General features: G+C 45.8%; 1 protein-coding gene across 1 annotated transcript in view; it reads right to left on the bottom strand.

The window, feature by feature from the left end:
- ADGRD2 (adhesion G protein-coupled receptor D2) overlaps positions 1–21,864 on the bottom strand; it is a 1,056,485-nt gene that overhangs the window by 440,563 nt on the left and 594,058 nt on the right. The window contains exons 19-20 of the mRNA XM_073600363.1: positions 2,061–2,176; positions 183–303 (exon numbers count right to left, since the gene is read on the bottom strand). Coding sequence (XP_073456464.1) covers positions 183–303; positions 2,061–2,176 — 237 coding nt within the window. The remainder of the gene's footprint in view (positions 1–182; positions 304–2,060; positions 2,177–21,864) is intronic.

Genomic DNA, 21,864 nt, shown 5'->3' on the forward strand with positions numbered 1-21,864 from the left:
ACCATTGTACTAGTACTGCATCTACAAGACTATGTCATTGTTACATTATTTTTTGATTTTCTGTTCAATCAATAAAAACTTTATGAAAAAAAAATATATATATATAAATAAATGGGTCCCCATATGAAACAAACGCATAAAAGATATGGAGGATTAAAGATGTAAAGGAAAATATCCAGTACCTGAAATGAATTCAAGAAGATAAAAACATAGGCCCAGATTACACTGAGATGTACCAAAATTCCACATAACCAGGTCAGTCCTAAGACAGGGAGCAGGACAATGATGGGTTTTGCAGTGGCCCTGAAAAGAAAATATTGCACAGATTAATTTTCAGTTTTATGGTATTTTTTATGAGAAACTTTGAATAAATTTCCACTTTCATTAAAGTGTTACTAAACCCACAACAGTAAAATCAGTCTGTATATGCAGTAAAGCATGCTTGTTATACTCACTGTGGAACCTAAGAGGTTAATCCTCTGCTTGTGTAAAAAGGCTGTTTGATCCTGTCTTTTCTGATTCTCCCCTTCTTGCATTGTCCCTCCAAAACATGTCCGGATAAGACTGAGTTGCTGGAGTTAGGCTGCACATTCTCATTTTGGTGTGTATTGCTATTGTATTGTGTTTTTTTTTTTTTTTTTTTTTTGCTTGGGAGAGTGCATGTGATCAGCACAGGACCAATCAGCACTGTCCAGATAGAGGGTCAGGGGTCCTGCATCCTTCATCCTGATAGAACAACCAGTGCAGTATGAAAACACCTCTTACAAGCTTTAACCAGACACTGATAGAAGTCACAAGACTGCTATATACTGCTGATGAGAAAAGGTATTTAGCAGTTTATGTTTACCAAAAAAAATTGCATTCTCATGTTCTATGTACTGTGGGAGACCAGATATAGTGAATGCAGGGTCCTGGGTTTCGTGACACTTTAAGGGAATGTGTGTTCTGCAGGTGGACTTTTTTTATTAATTTCAATTTTATTATCAGAAAAATAAATGTCTTTCCAAATCAACAATTAGTTGCCAAAAACAATTAATTCTTTGTTTCAACTTAATTCAAAAATTATAGATCTACTTCTTAAGATTACACATAGGCATCAATATAAGAATTTAGAAAAAAAAAGGAAAAAGGGGAAAAGAAGGAACATTAATTATGGGAGTCTCCTAGATCATGTGTCACTAAATCAGTAACGTAAGGGACTGCAAGCCTGTAGATAGTCTGTAAATATCTGAAAGGGGAACTATGGTAAACTTACTTCCTCTCTAGTGGTCCAGGTCTCTCGCCATCGCTGGCTTCTTCTCCCTGGGTGCCGGTCTTCGGCATTTCCATTGGCTGGCACAGGATGATGGAACTACCGCACAGAAGTCAGTCATCCTGGCACACAGACTGTGCCAGCAATGCAAGCTGAGCTGTGCATGTGCAGCTCAGCTTACATACTGCAGAAGACTGCAGGAAGACAGGTAGGTGAATTTTATTGCATGTCTCTTCTACGATAATAGCCTGCCTGTTTGCAGTCTGTTCAAAAAAGCCTTTAGCTCCCCTTTAAATTCTCTCCAGAGATCCCAAATGTTGGATTTCAGAGATTGTCGACCATGCTGTGTTAATTCTCCCATGAACATTATATGATCTACTTGAATAAACCACGACAATGGATGGGCCTAGAGGAGGTGACTTCCAGAGTAAAGACAAATTATTCTTTGCTGAAATTAAATAAATTAATTAAGCTATTCAGAATTAATGATCTTAATTTTATGTAGATTTATGCCAGGCAGCAAGAGTTGTTCCCCATTTAAAGTGCAGTGGGCAGTGAGCTGTTATCTGTAACAAGCTCTGAGTCTATAGCAAAACTTAGAAATGCTTGTTCTGTTGTTGTTTTTACATTTTTTGATTTTTGTTTTATCCTTTAGCATTTTCTAAGTGAGGAAAATATTGTATGATAAATTATTTTGTAAAACATACAGCAGATCTTTGGTGTTTGTGATCAATAGTGAAATATGTACTGTATTAAAGTTGGATTTTCATAGTCCTTTTTACGGGTTTGTTGAGATATGTAAACTTACCAGACCTGGATGCCAATCTGTTTCTCTAGACTACAGTTGGGTGTCATCATCTTGGAGCGTCTTCTAGCACTAGAGATTGTCACCATAACCACACGAAACAGGACAAAAGTGTTGACCTTTATGAGGGAGAAACATCAGGATGTTTAAACAATTTATTTTAGGTCTTTACAACCAAAAAGTACACATTAAAAATATGTTTCCAAGGAGGAAGAGATTAAAAGTTGCTATTAGTAGATAACCAAACATTCACACTTCTCTCTCCCCCTATTCTCTCTCTCTCTCCCTCTCTTTAGCATATGCTGGTGTTGTAAGCTTCATTTTAAAGGCATGTTTTATTTAAATCCAAGACTAATATTGAATTAAATTTCCCCTATAATACAATATGGAGGATTTCCAACAAAATCATTACACTTGTAAGCAACAGCTAACAAGCTCCATGCATTCTAATATAAAGGCAGTCATAATAATGCTAAATGCACTATATTACCAAAAGTATTAGGATGCCTACCTTTACAATGGCATTCCAGTCTTATGCCTCATACACACGGTCGGATTTTCCGACGGAAAATGTGTGATAGGACCTTGTTGTCGGAAATTCCGACCGTGTGTAGGCTCCATCACACATTTTCCATCGGATTTTCCGACACACAAAGTTTGAGAGCAGGATATAAAATTTTCCGACAACAAAATCCGTTGTCGGAAATTCCGATCGTGTGTACACAAATCCGACGGACAAAGTGCCACGCATGCTCAGAATAAATAAAGAGATGAAAGCTATTGGCCACTGCCCTGTTTATAGTCCCGACGTACGTGTTTTACGTCACCGCGTTTAGAACGATCGGATTTTCCGACAACTTTGTGTGACCATATGTATGCAAGACAAGTTTGAGCCAACATCCGTCGGAAAAAATCCTAGGATTTTGTTGTCGGAATTGTGTACGGGGCATTAGTCTGTAGGGTTCAATATTGAGTTGGCCCACCCTTTGCAGCTATAACAGCTTCAACTTTTCTGGGAAGGCTGTCTACAAGGTTTAGGAGTGTGTCTATGGGATGTTTCGACCATTCTTCTAGAAGCGCATTTGCAAGGTCCGGCACTGATGTGGACAAGAAGGCCTGGTTCACAATCACTGCTCTAATTCATCCCAAAGGTGTTCTCTTGGGTTGAAGTTAGGACACTGTGCAGGACAGTTCCTCCAGGCCAAACTCGTTCATCCAAGTCTTTATGGACCTTGCTTTGGGCATTGGTCCAAATCATTTGGTGAAGAGGAGATTATGGTGTGGGGTTGTTTTTCAGGGGATGAGCTTGGTCCCTTAGTTGCAGTGAAGGGAACGCTTAAGGTGTCAGCATACCAAGCCATTTTGGACAATTTCATGCTTCCAACTTTGTGGGAACAGTTTGGGGATGGCCCCTTCCTGTTCCAACATAACTGCACACCAGTGCACAAAGCAAGGTCCATAAAGACATGGATGAGAGAGTTTGGGGTGGAGGGACATGTATCAATGCAAAAAAGTTTATAAAACGATTGTTTTTAAAGGAGCAGTGATTTTAATGATGCTTAAAGTGAAACAATAAAAATTAAATATTTCTTTAAACATCGTGCCTGGGGGTCCCCTTAGTCTGCCTGTAAAGTGGTGCATCTGTGCGATGTATAGAACATGCCGCAGCAATAATTACATTTCTAAAGGAAAAAATGTAATTTTAACCTTTTCGCTGCTGTAATGTATTGCTGGCTCCCAGGATTTAAAAAAAATTAAAGAAATGGCATGGGGTACCCGCCCCCCCCCCCCCAGTCCAAGGGCCTCTTCCCGACAACTCTGGGCTGTGGTTGTCAGGGTCTGCAGGTGGGGGGTTCATCAGAATCTGGATTGGATTGGAATTTTACAAGGGGGCCCTCAGATCCTGACCCCCCCCCAATGTGAATGGGTATCTGGTACATCGTACCCCTACCCATTCACTAAAAAAGTGTCAAAAAGTAAGAAACACAGTAAAGAGTTTTTGACAAGTTCTTTAATAAATATTTTTTTTTAAATAGGCGTGACCCCCCCCCCCCAAATCCATACAGACCCTTATCTGAGCATGCAGCCTGGCAGGTCAGGAAAAGGGGGGGCAAACAAGCACCCCCCTCCTGAACCATACCAGGCCACATGCCTTCAGCAAAGGGGGGGTGGTTTGGGGTGCCCCCCAAAGCCATTTGTCCCCATGTTGATTAGGACAAGGGCCTCTTCTCGACATCCCTGGGCTGTGGTTGTCAGCGTCTGCTGGTGGGGGCCTTTTCAGAATCTGGAAGCCCCCTTTAATAAGGGGGCCCTCAGATCCCTACCCCCCCATGTGAATGGGTTACAGGTACATCCTACCCCTACCCATTCACCAAAAAAGTGTCAAAAAGTAAGAAACATAATAAACAGTTTTTGACCAGTCCTTTATTTAAAAAGAAAAAAAATAGTGTCCCTCGATGTAATCCACCGTCAATCACGCCACCTGCTGAACCTGTGAAATAGAAGAAGAAAAAAAAACGCTCCACCCCCTGGGAGGCCTCTCGGCCATTTGCATCCTGGTTACATCACTTGGTGACACCGCCCCCTTCTAACTTCACATGACATCGGAAGGGGGCAGTGCCACCGGGTGTCGTAGCCAGGTGGCCCCGCCCCTTGCCTATATAAGAGCTGTCAAAAGCAGACAGGAGGCTTCTTAAGAGAAGACAGCGTTTCTTTTTCTCTTTTTTTCGGTCCGGTGGCAACGTGACTGATGGCGGATACATCGAGGGACAATATATATTTTTTTCTTTTTTAACCACTTCAATACCAGGCATTTACACACCCTTCCTGCCCAGGCCAATTTTCAGCGCTGTCACACTTGACAATGACAATTGCGCAGTCATGCTACACTGTACCCAAACACATTTTCTATCATTTTGTTCCCACAAATAGAGCTTTCTTTTGGTGGTATTTGATCACTGCTGAGGTTTTTATTTTTTGCGCAACAAATAAAAAAAGACCTGAACATTTTGTAAAGAAATAGTTTTTCTTTGTTTCTGTTATAAAATTTTGTAAATGGGTAAGTTTTCTCCTTCACTGATGGGCACGGGGCACTGATGAGGCTGCACTGATGAGCACTGATGGGCACTGATGAGGTGGCACCAATGAGGTGGCACTGATAGGTGGCACTAATTGGCACTGATAGGTGGCAGTGGTATGCAGCACTGATGGACATTGATAGGCAGGACTGATAGGCGGCACTGATGGGTACTGAAAGGCTGCACTGATGGGTACTTATGGGTGACACTGATAGGTGACATGGATGGGCACTGATAGGTAAACACTGATGGGCACTGATAGGTGGCACTGATGGACACTGATAGATGGCACTGCTGGGCATCACTGATGAGGAGACATCTGGCAAGCCTTAGTAGTAGGCAAAGACCGGCACCATTTGTGAGCACTGATTTGCATATTTTGGGCACTGTGTGGCATCCCTGGTGACCATGGGGGGCATACCTGGTCATCCATGTGTGTTGGTTTATGTGGTGGGCATCCCTGATGGTCCTGGTGGCATCTCTGGTGGTCCAGTGTGAGCATCCGCGGGGGGGGGGGGGGGGGGGGGGGGTCTGCGCTGATAAACAATCAGCGCAGACCCTCCTGTAAGGAGAGCTGCTGATCAGCTCTCCTCTACTTGCGATAAACGGTTCTTCCTGTTTACACTGTGATCAGCCGTGATTCAGACTGACACGTCACAACTGTTTAATGTTTCTTACTTTTTGACCCTTTTTTGGTGAATGGTTAGGGGTACAATGTACCTGATACCCATTCACATGGGGGGACCCTGATATAGAGGGCTTCCAGATTCCAAAAAAGCCCCCCGCCTGCAGACCCCAACAACCACAGCCTAGGGTTGTCGGGAAGAGACCCTTGCCCCCATCAACATGGTGACAAGGTGCTTTGGGGGGCACCCCAAAACACCCTCCCCATGTTGAGGGCAAGTGGCCTTGTAGGGTTCAGGAGGGGGGCCCTCGCTCATCCCTCCCCTTTCCAGGCCTATCAGGCTGCATGCTCGGATAAGGGTCTGGTATGGATTTTGGGGGGGACCCCACGCCATTTAAAAAAAAAATTTGAGTAGAGTTCCCCTTAAATTCTATACCAGACCCAAAGGACCTGGAATGGATTTGGGGCGGGGGGTACCCCACGCCATTTTTTTCTCTAAATTCTGTTATAGGGTTCCCCTTAACCACTTCAATACAGGGCACTTTCTGCCTGGACCAATTTTCAGTTTTCAGTGCTCTCACACTTTAACCACTTGACATCCGCGCTATGGCCGAATGACGGCCACAGCGCAGGACCTGACGGCCTCCCCTGTGCACACGCGCTGTGATCACTGAGACTCGGGTGATCACCGATCCGAGTAAGGGCCAACGACAGCTGATCACATGATGTAAACAAAAGATCTGTAATCGTTTTTTTTTTCTACTCGCGCTGATAGCGTGAGTAGAAAAAAAAGCCGATCACTGGCTCAGATACGAGGGACAAAGGTCCCGAAGTGGAAGAGGCACATCTGCCTCATCTGTGCCACCTAACAGTGCCCACAGTGCCACCTAACAGTGCTCACAGTGCCAACTATCAATGGCCACAAGTGCCACCTATCAATGTCCGCAAGTGCCAGCTATCAATGCCCACCAGTAGTGCCAATCAGTGCCACCTAGCAGTGCTGCCTATCAGTGTAACAAATCAGTGCCCATTATTGCCACCCATAAGTGCCCATCACTGCCACCCATCAGTGCCCATCACTGCCGCCTATCAGTGCCCATCAGTGCTGCCTCATCAGCGTACATCAATGAAGGAGAAAAATTACCTGTTTTAAATTTTTTATAACAAAATATAAAAAAATATATATTTTTTTTTAAATTCAGTCTTACATTTTTTAAACAAAAAATAAAAACCGCAGAGGTGATCAAATACCACCAAAAGAAAGCTCTATTTGTGGGAAAAAAATGATAAAAATTTCATTTGGGTACAGTGTTGTATGACCATGCAATTGTCATTCAAAGTGCGTCAGCGCTGAAAGCTGAAAATTGGTCTGGATAGGAGTGCCCAGTAAGCAAGTGGTTAAATGACAATTACTCAGTCATGCAACACTGTACCCAAACAAAATCTTTCTTTTGGTGGTATTTATTCATCACTGGGTTTTTAATTTTTTTGCGAGATAATTAAAAAAAGAGCAAACATTTTGAAAAAAACAACTCTTTTTTAGTTTCTTTTATAACATTTTGCAAATAAGTAATTTGTGTTCATAAATTTTGGCCAAAATGTATACTGCTACATATCTTTGGTAAAAAAACAAAACAAAAAAGTGGATATGATTTAGTCTGTGTGAAAGTTATACAGTCTACAAGCTATGGTGCAAATCATTAAAATTTGATCACACCTGATGTACTGATGGTCTGTACTGACGGTCTCATTTCTTGAGGCCCTGAAATGTCAGGACAGTACAAATACCCCCCAAATGACCATTTTTTGGAAAGTAGACCATCCAAGGTATTTAGTAAGAGGCATAATGAGTTTTTTTAATTAGTATTTTTTTTCCCACAATTCTAAGGAAAATTAAATTCATTTTTTTTTTTTTTACACAAAATTGTCACAACAAGTTATTTCTCACACACAGCATATTCATACTTCCAATTACATCCCAAAATAAATTCTGCTACTCCAGGGCAGGGGCCGCAGATATGTACTTGAGTACTCTGATGGGCTGCAGGAGGGAGGGAGTGTTTCTGCTGGTGTCATTTTACAATGCGCTGGTAGGGAGGTGGTTAAAATCCATACCATACCAAAAGGGTCCCCCCATGCTGTTTTTTTCCCCAATTTTTTAAAACACATTCTCTCCTTTTTAATTGTTTTTTTTTTAATTTAGCTCTCAGTGGGGAAGCCTTAACAACCTATTGACTGTGCGCTCGGTGGGCAAACATCCCACTAAGTGCCCAGAAATTTGGGAGTTAGGCGAATACCTGAATGGGTGATGTTCAGGCCAAACTTATGCTAAGCCCAAACCGTTTGCCCATCCCTAGTAGTGCCTGAACACTGTAACCCCTCCCAGTTACTCTTGTTGGGCACAGGAACGGGCTCTGCTGTTAAAAATTAAAAAAAAAAATTAAATGACATGCACCTGTCAAACAGGTGCAGAAAAATTGGGCAGTAGGTGTTGGTGGTGCCTGAACACTGTAACCCCTTACAGTTACTCTTGTTGGGCGCAGGAATGGGCCCTGCTGTTAAAAATTAGGAAAAAAATGAAATTACATGCACCTGTCAAACAGGTGCAGAAAAATTGGGCATTAGATGTTGGTGGTGTCCTAAACCAAAAATATTGTTGGAAGCTAGCATAATCAAGATTCTTAAATAGGATAGGCAGCATAGGCAGTCTTCAAGGGATCCCAGATCCCTACCAAATTCAATCAGTTACATCAGCATCAGGGGCTTGATAGCTGCTGTGGATGCAGGACTGATTCATTTTGATAAATGTCAGCGTATCAATGGAGTCTGTGGACAGGCGCACTCTTTTATCCATCAAAAACCCTCCAGCAGCACTGAATGGCCATTCAGAAAGCATGCTGGATGCAGGACAGGCCAGTAGCTCGTTTGCATATTGAGCAAGTTCTGGCCAGTGGTCCATCCTCAAGACCCAGTAACCCAGTGGATGCTCAGTTGGAAAGGTCTCCAAGTCTGCTCTTGCCCCTAGATAATCCTGCACCATATGATGCAGACACTGCCGATGGTTGATTAAACCTAACAGCTCTGGGCGCTGAGGACTAAAGAATTGTTTAAAGGCATCGGTCAGCCGGCCGTCTTCTCCACTGCTCTTCCTTTGACTGAAAGAAGCCTCAGAAACACGTTGTCCAGGAAATGGTAACCAAAATAACAAAAATTTTATTTCAAGGCGTCCTGAGGATGTTTCATCCTCTGCTCCCTCTGCAAAGGATGGATGAACTCTGGAACTTTACCCTTGTAACATGGATCAAGAAGGGTTGCCAACCAGTAATGATTCCTCTCCTTGATACAACAAATCCTCGGATCCTTTTGCAGGATTTGCAGAATCAGAGAGCCCATGCAGCGGAATTTTGAGGAGGCATGTGATTCTGAATCCTCTGGGTCACTAAGGATGACATTGTCAGGAACTACCTCCTCTCAGCCACGTACAACTCCTTGGGTTTCTGGGGACTGAAAACCATTCCTTGAAGACTGCTGTAAGTTATCCTTTACATCCATGCTGACACAATCATCCTCCTCTTTTTCTTCCTCCTGTGTGTTTTGCGGCCCCACAGGAATGGTATCTGCATGAAGGGGCCTTGAGAGGAAAGGAAGGCCTCCTCTTCCTCCCACTGTTCTGCCTCAAGGGCCCTGTCCATAATTCCACGAAGTGTGTGCTCCAGGGGGAAAACTATAGGGACAGTGTCACTGATGCATGCATTGTCTCGGCTCACCATCCTTGTGGCCTCCTCAAATGGTGACAGGACAGTGCATGCATCCTTTATCAGTAGCCACTGGTGTGGTGAAAAGAAGCAAAGCTCCCCTGAGCCTGTCCTTGTGCCATACTCACACAGGTACTCACTGATGGCCCTCTGCTGCATGTGCAGCCACTGCAGCATTGCCAATGTTGAGTTCCACCTGGTGGACATGTCACAAATGAGGCAGTTAGTGGGCAGGTTAAATTCCCGTTGAATGTCAGCCAGCCGAGCACTGGGATTGTAAGACCACTGGAAATGGCCACAGACTTTTCTGGCCTGCCTCAGAAGATCTTGTAAGCCTGGGTACCTGTTTAAGAAATGCTGCACCACCAAATTCAGGACATGTGCCAAGCATGGAAAATGTGTCAAGTGTCTCTGTCAGAAAACGGAGAGAAGGTTGGTGCCATTTTCGCATACAACCATTCCTGGCTCAAGCTGCCGTGACATCAACCACCTCAGAGTCTGCCCCTGCAGAGATGACAGAATCTCCCGGTGTGGCTCCTATGCCCTAGACAGACCAACTGAAGCACCGCATGGCATCTTTTAGCCTGACTGCTTATGTAGCCCCTTGAACGCTTAGGGAGCACTGCTGGTTCAGATGACATTTCAGCAGAAGAGGCCATAGAGGAAGAAGAAGAGGAGGGGGTGAAGCAGACAGATGTGGCAGAATCATCACCAGCTTTTTGGAGGCGTGGTTGCAAAACAAGCTCCAGCACTGAACCCTGTCCTGCATCCTTCCCAGCTGCCATCAGAGTTACCCAGTGTGCCGTGAAAAAAATGTAACGTCCCTGACCATGCCTGCTGGACCATGAGTAAGCAGTAATGTGAACCTTGCTGTTGACCGCCCTGTCCAATGAGACCAAAACTTTGCCTTCCACATGATGGTACAGAGCTAGAATGGCCTTACATGAAAATAAATTTCTTTTTGAAACCTGCCACTGTGGTACATCATACTCTGTAAATTCACAAAAGGGAGCAAAGTCTACCAGATGAAAAGGCAGCAGTTGTAGTGCTAAGCTGAGCATGTGGGTGGCTAGGGCAGTATTTTCTTTTACGGTTCAGCAACTGGGGTAGCTTTGCCTGGTGAAATCAAAAGGTGGTGTACTGCTAGCAGATTGGGTGCAAGTACCTGTGGCACCCATTGCTGTACAATAATTCCACTCAGTGAACTTTTGAGAAGACTTGAGGTATTGTAGGGGTAGAGATCCTAGATGAGGAACAAGAAGTCTGTATTTTTTTATGATGTGGGTCTTGCAGTCCATGCGCAATAGCACCTGAATGGCCCGTGGTCATATGTCTTGGCAAGCATGTGGTGCCCAAATGGCTGGTGTTCTGGCCATGCTTGATCACTTCAGACAGAGTTTGCAAACAGCAAAGCTGTGGTTTGCTGCACATGTGTTGAAAAAAGCCCACACCAATGAACTTTTGGAAGTCAGCAGAGCCCTTCACCTGTGGAGCTCTGTGGTGTGATGCAATAGAGTTGCTACCCTTAAGCCAGCTGCTGGAGGATATCCTGCCTTGTTGGAGTTGTGCCTCCTCCTCCTCACTTTCCTCCTCTGTTCTCTCAGGCACGCAAGTACAGTCAGTGACCTCATCATCCCTTCCCTCCTCATCACTGGAGCAAACTTGGCAGTATGCTGCAGCTGGGGAAACATGACTGCTAGTTTCTTGTCCGTCATTGGCACCCCCTCTCTTTAGGCTCACGTTACTCCCTTCCTGTCAGGAAGATCCTGGCAGTAACGGGCAATCCAGACCTGTTGGTGCACGATTTCAGGTGCCTATGTGCATGCACACACGCACGCGCACGGGAACACGCGTTCCCGTTATCGTCTGGCGGGCTATTTAAACCTGGCTGCCACAGGTAAACGTTGCTGTTTGCTCTGCAGCTTCCCGTGTGTTCCTTGATAATCTGAAACCTGTTGATATTTTGATTCGGCTTGTCTGAAGACTATTCCTGCTATCCGCCTGCACCTGACCCCTGGCTTGTGTGACGACTCTCCTGTCTGCTCCTCTTGTTCTTCTGCTGCCTGCCTGATACCGACCCGGCTTGCCTGACCTTCCAAGACTACCTACCTGTCTACCATACTTACCTGCCGCAGCCATCTAGCTCCAGACCCAGTCCACTGCTCCTACTTGCTGAGCCATCCAGTCTGCTATACCTGTCTTCTGAGCCATCCAGTCTGCTATATCTGTCTTCTGAGCCATCCAGTCTGCTGTGCCTGCTACCTAATCCATCTGCTGTTTGTTCCGGTCTGCTGATCTAGTTCCGCTCCTTGGTGCCTATCTGCTGTTCTGGTTGTTCCGATTCCTGTCCTCTGAGTTCGGTTCCAGCCTGCACTTCCAACTCCTACCTAAATCTCCTGAACCACTGGACTGATCTTCTGCTGTTGATCCTGCCACGCACTCGTACCACTCCTCACCCTTGCACTCCTGTCTTCACTACCAGGGGCCTTGAGTCGGAGGCGTAAGAGAGGCCATCCTCTGCAACTACTAGATCTACTAGGTACGTAACACTTCCTCAATCTGGGAACCAACATCGGAGCATTCAAATTGCTGCTCATCCTCCAGCAGCATGTAACCGACACTATGACTGAATAATTCAGGTGACTCTTCTGTGCATGATGGTGGGGCTACGGAAGGAGTAGTTGTGGACAAGTAGTCAGTGGAATAGGCCGCTTTGGCAGCTGCAGTGGAAGGCAAACTAGCATGAGCCTGAATGCCCAAGAATGAGGAGGATGAGGACGGCTTAGTTATCCACTCCAACCAACTCTTCTGCATGTTGTGGCTCAATAACACAGCCAGCAGCAAAAAAAAGGACAAGCGTGCCCCACCTGCAGAGGATGCACCATGTCCGTGAACACCACTTTTCACTGTAGACACAGAGGCTGCTTGCCCTCTTTTAGTGGCCTGTGAGTATCTGTCTTTCCTTGTTGGCCTTTCGGACATGATAGAGATTTTTTGGAGGGATTCTTATACCTTTTTATTATAGAGTGTGGGGGTGGAAAAATGGTGCTTGGGTGCAATACTTTTGTGCTTGGTGCACTATGAACCGTCTTTTTAAATATTTTTTTTAATAAAGAAAATAAGAGTATAGCTATTGTGGAGATTTTTTTTACTGCTGCTGCAAAAAACTAAACTAACATAAATGTAAAAAAATTAGGAAAGGTAAAAAAAAACAAAAAAAAAACAGTGGTGACACAGAAGGAAGACCACCTGCGACTCAGAAGAAGGAACAGCAATCATGTAGATTTTTTTTTTTTGCTGCTGCTGCTGGGAAAAAAAAATAGGAACACCTGCGACACAGAAGGGGGGACAGCAATTATGCCCTGAGTATACTTAGTGCTGCTGCGCCGCCGAAAAAAAAGTATACCACTGCTGTCCTGACGCAGAAGGAATAGCACCTGCCACACAGAAGGGGGAGTACTAATAATGCCGCAACAGAACCTGATACTGCAAAAAAAAGATTAATGAAAAAAAAAGGGATCAGTGGTGACACAGAAGTGTTGTACACACCAACACTTCAGTAGCACCCCAACACTGTGTTATTCACACTACACTACACCATATACACTGCACTACACTGTGTTATTCACACCACACTACACTGTATTATATACTCTGCACTGCACTGTATTATATACACCGCACTACACAGTGTTATTCACACCACACTACACTATATTATATACTTTGCTCTGCACTGCATTTTATACTCTGCACTGCACTATATACTCTGTACTGTACTATATACTATACACTGCACTATATACAATGCACTGACTGCACTGTATTATATACACTACACTGGCTGCACTGTATTTTATACACTACACTTACTGCACTGTATTATATAGTCTACACTGACTGCACTGTATTATATACACTACACTAACTGCACTGTATTATATATTCTACACTGACTGCACACTCAATTCATTAACTAACCTGCCTAATCTCTCTCAAGTCCACTATAACACACTACATATGGTCGCTGTGTAAGCAGCCTTATATAGTGTGGGGCGTGGACTTAGCCCCTGAGCCATGATTGGCCAAAGGTACCCTGCCTTTGGCCAATCATGGCTTTGACAGTACATCGCACTGTGATTGGCCAAAGCATACAGGTCAGGTGCATGCTTTGGCCAATCAAAAGCTGTCAATGCACTACCATCTCGCATTTGGGGGGCTCACCGCCGGGCGCACATCCCACGAGCGCCCCAGATACTTACATTCAACTTGAATCGGGCCCATCTCAGGTGGATAGCCTTCCCAGAAGCTGTTGCAGCTGTTATAGCTGCAAAGGGTGGTCCAACTCAATATAGAACCCTACGGACTAATGCCGCGTACACACGAGCGGACTTTCTATCCTACTTGGTCCGGCACACTTTCCGACGGACTTTGTCCGCCAGGTGCGCCGGACTTTAAAACGGACGGACTTGCCCACACACGCCGGGACTTTCCGGCGGGCTAAGTCCGCCCGTCTTTCCGACGGACTTTCGCCGGAGTTCCGGCGGACTTTCAGAATGAACGGACTTGCCCACACACGGACAAGTCCGTTCATTTTGAACGTGACTCAGGTGCGACGGGACTAGAGAAGGATGTCAATCTTGCCGCTTTTATCGGCGAGATTGACACCTTGCTAGCCCCGTCGCGGGGCATACCAGGCCCTTAGGTCTGGTATGGATTATAAAGGGGAACCCCGCTACGCCGAAAAAACGGCGTGGGGTCCCCCTAAAATCCATACCAGACCCCGGTCCGAGCACGCAGCCTGGCCGGTCAGGAAAGGGGGTGGGGACGAGCGAGCGCCCCCCCCCTCCTGAACCGTACCAGGCCGCATGCCCTCAACATGGGGGGTGGGTGCTTTGGGGAAGGGGGGCGCCCTGCGCCCCCCCCCCCAAAGCACCTTGTCCCCATGTTGATGAGGACAAGGGCCTCTTCCCGACAACCCTGGCCGTTGGTTGTCGGGGTCTGCGGGCGGGGGCTTATCGGAATCTGGAAGCCCCCTTTAATAAGGGGGCCCCCAGATCCCGGCCCCCCACCCTATGTAAATGAGTATGGGGTACATGGTACCCCTACCCATTTACCTAGGAAAAAAGTGTAAGTAATAAAACACACTACACAGGTTTTTAAAATATTTTATTAAACAGCTCCGGGGGGGATCTTCCTCCGGCTTCGGGGGTCTTCTTCCGGCTTCGGGGGTCCCTCCGCTTCATCTTCTCCCGGCGTCCGGTTGGTTCTTCTCCGCTGTCCGGCCTCTTCTCCCGGTGTCGCAGGTCTTCGGCCGGCCCCTCCGCTCTCTTCATGTAGCTCTATTGCGAGCGGAGGTCCGGACTTCTGGGCTTCTTGGCTTCTTGGCTTCTTGGCTTCTCTTCTCTTCTCTTCTCTTCCCCCAGATGTTGACACGACGCTCTCTCCGGCTGGACTGGTCTCTGAGGGCTGCGTTGTGACTTATATAGGCGGAGACCCCGCCCCCATATGATGTCACAGTCCCTGGGCATGCTGGGACTGTGACGTTTTAGGGGGCGTGGTCGACCACGCCCCCTAAAACGTCACAGTCCCAGCATGCCCAGGGACTGTGACATCATATGGGGGCGGGGTCTCCGCCTATATAAGTCACAACGCAGCCCTCAGAGACCAGTCCAGCCGGAGAGAGCGTCGTGTCAACATCTGGGGGAAGAGAAGAGAAGAGAAGAGAAGCCAAGAAGCCAAGAAGCCAAGAAGCCCAGAAGTCCGGACCTCCGCTCGCAATAGAGCTACATGAAGAGAGCGGAGGGGCCGGCCGAAGACCTGCGACACCGGGAGAAGAGGCCGGAGAGCGGAGAAGAACCAACCGGACGCCGGGAGAAGATGAAGCGGAGGGACCCCCGAAGCCGGAAGAAGACCCCCGAAGCCGGAGGAAGATCCCCCCCGGAGCTGTTTAATAAAATATTTTAAAAACCTGTGTAGTGTGTTTTATTACTTACACTTTTTTCCTAGGTAAATGGGTAGGGGTACCATGTACCCCATACTCATTTACATAGGGTGGGGGGCCGGGATCTGGGGGCCCCCTTATTAAAGGGGGCTTCCAGATTCCGATAAGCCCCCGCCCGCAGACCCCGACAACCAACGGCCAGGGTTGTCGGGAAGAGGCCCTTGTCCTCATCAACATGGGGACAAGGTGCTTTGGGGGGGGGGCGCAGGGCGCCCCCCTTCCCCAAAGCACCCACCCCCCATGTTGAGGGCATGCGGCCTGGTACGGTTCAGGAGGGGGGGGGGCGCTCGCTCGTCCCCACCCCCTTTCCTGACCGGCCAGGCTGCGTGCTCGGACCGGGGTCTGGTATGGATTTTAGGGGGACCCCACGCCGTTTTTTCGGCGTAGCGGGGTTCCCCTTTATAATCCATACCAGACCTAAGGGCCTGGTATGCCCCGCGCTCGCCGCAATAGGAAGATTTGTTTTTCCTATTGCAGCGAGCGCGAGATGCAATACCATCCCCTCGTGTCGTATTTGGTCTGTCGGACCAGCCTACACACGAGCGGGCTTTCCGTCGGACCAGCACACACACGAGCGGACTTTCCGCCCGAAACTGAGTCCGACGGAAAGATTTCAAACATGTTTAAAATCTAGGTCCGGCGGGCTTTTGGGAAGAAGTCCGCCGGAAAAGTCCGCCGCCGCCCACACACGGGCGGATTGTCCGGCACACTCTGGTCCGCCGGACCAAGTATGCCGGAAAGTCCGACCGTGTGTACGCGGCATAAGACTGGGGTGCCATTAAAGTTCATGCGTGTGTAAAGGCAGGTGTCCCAATATTTTTGGTAATATAGTGCATATAGTTGTAGACAAGCTTGTATGCCAGACTGGACCACTTCCTAATATGAATGCAAATGCAAAATTCCCAACCAACAGAGATGGCCAAAAGCGTCCAAGTTTTGTGAATCTGTGCTACCTCATTGATATTACTAAATTAGTAATTACCAAATGAGCATTTATCTCATTTATATTACTTGGCTAATGGAATTTGTTTTTCTAGTCCTTCTTTTGGGATTGTCATGCATGCAGCCTTTGATAGTTGTTGTATAAAATTTACATACACAGCTCAAATAAAAAAGGTATGATTGCACTGGTTAGACCCATCAGCTTTTAGAATGCAGCCTCTAGAGCTAGAATTAAACCTTCCTATCTACCAAAGGCGTTGTCATTTTAACCGTTATTTAGATCTGCTGTTGCCATGGTGCTGAATACGTGACCAGCCATGACACCATCCATTTGTGAACTTTTTGGAGTTTGATTGAGAGCTGACATAGACACACTAGAAACTTAGGCAGTTATCACCAGGGGTGTACCTTGTACTGTATATTGTATGCACTGAGGATGCATTAGCAGAAAGAATGTGAATTAAAACACGATGGAAAACAACATTGATGTGCTTAAAACAGTATTAAACCCAAAAGCAAACATTCACTATATTACAGTTTACCAGTTCTTAGATGTGCTGGCGACAATCGTTTTCTTTTTGGGCTTTCTTACTTTCTTTTTTTTACCTAGTGATCCTGACAGTAATTCTTTTGTTGTTTTTTTTTTTTTTTTAACAGACCAAGCTGTCCTGCTGATGTAGCAGTTATGGGGCTGAGACAAACCATGTACCACTGATTGGGGGGCTTACAGTGATCAGCTTTCATTTATTTATTTCTGTCAGAAAAATACCCTAAAGGGTAACCTAAGGCTCCATGTACACTAATGTTTCTTTAAGCTCCTAAAAGCTATTGTCAGCATTTTTTTCTGCTCATAGAAGCTAATAGCAATATTGTCCATGCACATTATTTTATGCTAGAACCGTTTTTCACGAGTTTTTGGGAGCGCTCCTAACAGCTTTTTTCAAACTTTTTTATTTTCTTTATGTACTGTAAAAACGCTAATAAACTGCTAATGCTCCTAAACACACCTAAAAGCTTCTAAGGCATCCAATTCGCATGACATTTTAAAATACGTTCATTTGAGTGAGGCTGGTTCACATATGTGCGTTGCATCCGCACTCCGCGTTTCCCAAAAAACGCCTGTGTTTTCTGGGCATTGCGGTGCGAATTGCAAGCACATTATCTTCTATGGGAACGCATCTGATTCGCAGATGCATTCCATTGTGAACAGGATACAAGCCTGACCTGATCCTGATGTAAACCTGACCTGTTACTGATCAAAAACTGACGTGAAACGCTGAACAACTACTTTGTCAAATAGCTGTGAAAACCACTTCAATTCGCACCGCACATGTGTGAACCCAGCCTAAAAGCTACTACTAGCTGGCACACTATTATCAGCATTTTTCATCCAGTGTTTTTTCTCCAGCGTGTTTTGAGCTTATGAAAAACACTAGTGTGAATGGAGCTGGCAGAAGTTTTTATATCCTAATGCATTCTATGCATTAAGATAAAAAGCCTTCTGTGTGCAGCAGCTGCCCTCATGCCTACCTGAGCCCCATCTCTATCCAGCGATGTCCCCGAGTCCCTCGGCCACCGAGGACTCTTCCTACTGATTGGCTGAGACACAGCAGCAGTGCCATTGGCTCCCGCTGCTGTCAATCAAAGTCAGTTAGCCAATCAGGAGAGAGAGGGGGGGAGCCGAACCACAGCGGACACACAGAGCTGCAGCTCAGCTTGGGCGCCCCCATAGCAAGCTGCTTGCTGTGGGGCACTCGACAGGAGGGAGGGGCCAGCAGCGCAGAAGAGGGACCCGAGAAGAGGAGGATCCAGGCTTCCCTGTGCAAATCCACTAAACGGGGCAGTAAGTATAATATGTTTGTTATTTTTTATCTATTTTTTTAAATGAGACTTTACAATCACTTTAACCACCTCCCGCCCACCATATAACAGAATAGAGGAGAGCCAATCGGCTGCTCTTCTGACGGGGGGGTCTGCACTGATTTATTATCAGTGCAGCCCCCCTGAGGTTGCCCTCCCAGGACAACCAGGAATGCCCACCCATGGCCACCAAAGAAGCCCACCCATGACCACCAGGTGATGGAAATCATTGCCCATTAGGGATGGCACTCTGTGCCCATCAGTGATGCCTGCCAGCGTCTCTGATCAGTGCTGCCTATCAGTGCCATCCATCAGTGCCAATATGCACACATTTAACCCTTTGACCACCCTAGATGTTTAACACCTTCCTAGCCAGTGTCATTAGTACAGTGACAGTGCATATTTTTTGCACTAATCAGTGTATTAGTGTCACTGGTTCCCAAAAAAGTTTCAGAAGTGTCAGTTAGTGTCCGAATGTCCGCGGCAATATCACAGTCCTGCTATAAGTCGCTAATCACCGGCATTACTAGCACAAATTATTAAAATATATTTATTATTATTATATATCTCAGAGTTTCTAGACGCTGTAATTTTTTGTGCAAAGCAATCAGTATACGCTTATTAGGATATTGTTTTACCAAAAATATGTAGCAGAGTACATATTGGCCTAAATTTGTGAAGAAATTCAATTTTTTTTAAATTTTTTTCATGGGATATGTTTTATAGCAGAAAGTAAAAATAAATTTTCAATATAGTGAACTTGGTGCAAAAGTATGCACTTTAAGGTCATTACAAAGAACAAGGAGACGTTCTTTACATCTGAAAGGAACTAGTGTAAAGGCTTCTTTGCAGTAAAGACTGTAAAAAAAGAGTTCCCCGGGGACTAGTCCTGCCAGCTCAGTTGATTTTTTTTTTTAAAGAGCCTGTTAATATCTAGTTATATTCTGGACATTTAGGAATGCATCCAATTCCTAAATGCACAGAATATAACTAGATATTAACAGGCATAGGTGATAACACCAGAGGTTGTTGATTCTGGGAATATCCGGTTGCCTTGGGGGATCAGGGAGGAAGTTTTCACCCCTGGAGCTAATTGGACCATATTTGATAGGTTTTTGCATTTATCTAGATGAACTGCGGAGGTAGGGTTCTGTATATGGAAGTTTCTATTCATTTATTAATTTTGTGTCTTTTTTCAACCTAAGTATGTAACTTTCAATGACATGCTTGGGAAATGCCTTTAAAGTGGTTCTAAACACAAACCTTTTTTATCTTGCATTACTTGCATTTTAATGCATTTTCTGCGTTAAGGTTAAAAACCTTCCACTGCCTGTCCCCCCCCACCCTTTTCCCTAAATACTCACCTGTGTCCTGTCGTAATCTAGCACTGTGCCCACCTGCCAAAGTGTTGGTCTTTTCTTGCTCTCACAGGACACACTGAGAGCAGGGCTGCTGATAAGCCAGTACAACTGGCCCTGTTGTACCAGGCCCAGCCAGCAGGGGGGCCCGGGCAATTTGACAGCAGAATGCATGCAGAATAAAAAAAACACAGTGAGGCACAGTGAGGCTGCAGATGGCAAAGTGAGGCTGCATTGATGGCACTGATGAGGCTGCAGATGGGCACAGTGAGACTGCATTAATGGCACTGATGAGGCTGCATTGATGGCACTGATGAGGCTGCAGATGGGCACAGTGAGGCTGCAGATGGGCACAGTGAGGCTGCATTGATGGCACTGATGAGGGTGCAGATAGGCACAGTGAGGCTGCAGATGGCACAGTGAGGCTGCATTGATGGCACTGACGAGGCTGCAGATGGCACAGTGAGGCTACATTGATGGCACTGACAAGGCTTCAGATGGAAACAGTGAGGCTGCAGATGGGCACAGTGAGGCTGCATTGATGTGCACTGATAAGGCTGAAATGGGCACCATGAAGCTGCAGATGGGCACAGTGAGGCTGCATTGATGGCACAGTTTGGCTGCAGATGGCACAGTGAGGCTGCATTGATGGATACTGGTGAGGCTGCATTGATCTCTTGTATCATGTCCGCAGTCTCTGACCATCTCTTGTATCATGTCTGCAGTCTCTGACCATCTCCTGTACAGTGTCTGCAGTCTCTGCCCATCTCTTGTATCATGTCTGCAGTCTCTGACCATCTCTTGTATCATTACAGTATTTCTTTTGGATAATCAAACTTATAACTGGCTGAAGAAAGATAGATATCACTTGAAGACAAACTTGTACTTTGTTTCAAGGCGAGGTTTGGGGAGGGGGTCAGGGGTGGGGCTGAAGGAGGGACCAGAGGTGGGGCTGAAGGGGGCCCCATCATGTAGGCTGTACAGGGCCCTGTGATTTCTATCAGCAGCCCTGACTGAGAGCATGAGGGAGCTGGAGGCATGGCCGAGCTGTGCTGCATGTGTCTATAGATGCATATAGCCCGCCTCGGGAGTGCACCCACGTACAGTTGCTTGAAAAAGTATTCATACCCCTTAAATTTTTCCACATTTTGTAATTTTACAACCAAAAATGTAAATGTATTTTATTGGGATTTTATGTGATATACCAACACAAAGTGGCACATAATTGTGAAGTGAAAGAAAAATGATAAATGGTTTTCAATTTTTTTTACAAATAAATATGTGAAAAGTGTGGCATGCATTTGTATTCAGCCCCCTTTACTCTGATATCCCCAACTAAAATCTAGTGAAACCAATTGCCTTTAGAAGTCACCTAATTAGTAAATAGAGTCCACCTGTGTGTAATTTAATCTCAGTATAAATACAGCTGTTCTGTGAAGCCCTCGGAGGTTTGCTAGAGAACCTTAGTGAACAAACCATGAAGGCCAGGGAACACACCAGACAGGTCAGGAATAACGTTGTGGAGAAGTTTAAAACAGGGTTAGGTTTAAGAAAATACCCCAAGCTTTGAACATCTCACGGAGTACTGTTCAATGCGAAAATGGAAAGAGAATGTCACAACTGCAAACCTACAAAGACATGGCCATCCACCTAAACTGACAGGCCGGGCAAGGAAAGTATTAATCAGAGAAGCAGCCAAGATGCCCATAGTAACTCTGGAGGAGCTGCAGAGATCCACAGCTCAAGTAGGAGAATATGTCCACAGGACAACTATTAGTCGTGCACTCCAGAAATCTGGCCTTTATGGAAGAGTTGCAAGAAGAAAGCCATTACTGAAAGAAAGCCATAAGAAGTCCCGTTTGCAGTTTGGGAGAAGCCATGTGGGGGACACAGCAAACATATGGAAGACGGTGCTCTGGTCATATGAGACCAAAATTGAACTTTTTGGACTAAAAGCAAAATGCTGTGTGTGGCGGAAAACTAACACTGCACATCACCCTGAACACACCATTCCCACCGTGAATATATTATATTATATGCATCCAGGGCAGGACTTGGGCAGCCCCTGGGCTTGAGTCACTTTCGGGCCCTACCTACCTTCTATACATTACTTTAAACCTTTAGTTTTCTTTTAAGCGTGCCACTCTGATACCGTTTGTCATTACATCACTGTCTAATGCAGACAG

This window comes from Aquarana catesbeiana, linkage group LG09 (assembly GCF_042186555.1).
Source record: "Aquarana catesbeiana isolate 2022-GZ linkage group LG09, ASM4218655v1, whole genome shotgun sequence".
Classification (NCBI taxonomy): domain Eukaryota; kingdom Metazoa; phylum Chordata; class Amphibia; order Anura; family Ranidae; genus Aquarana; species Aquarana catesbeiana.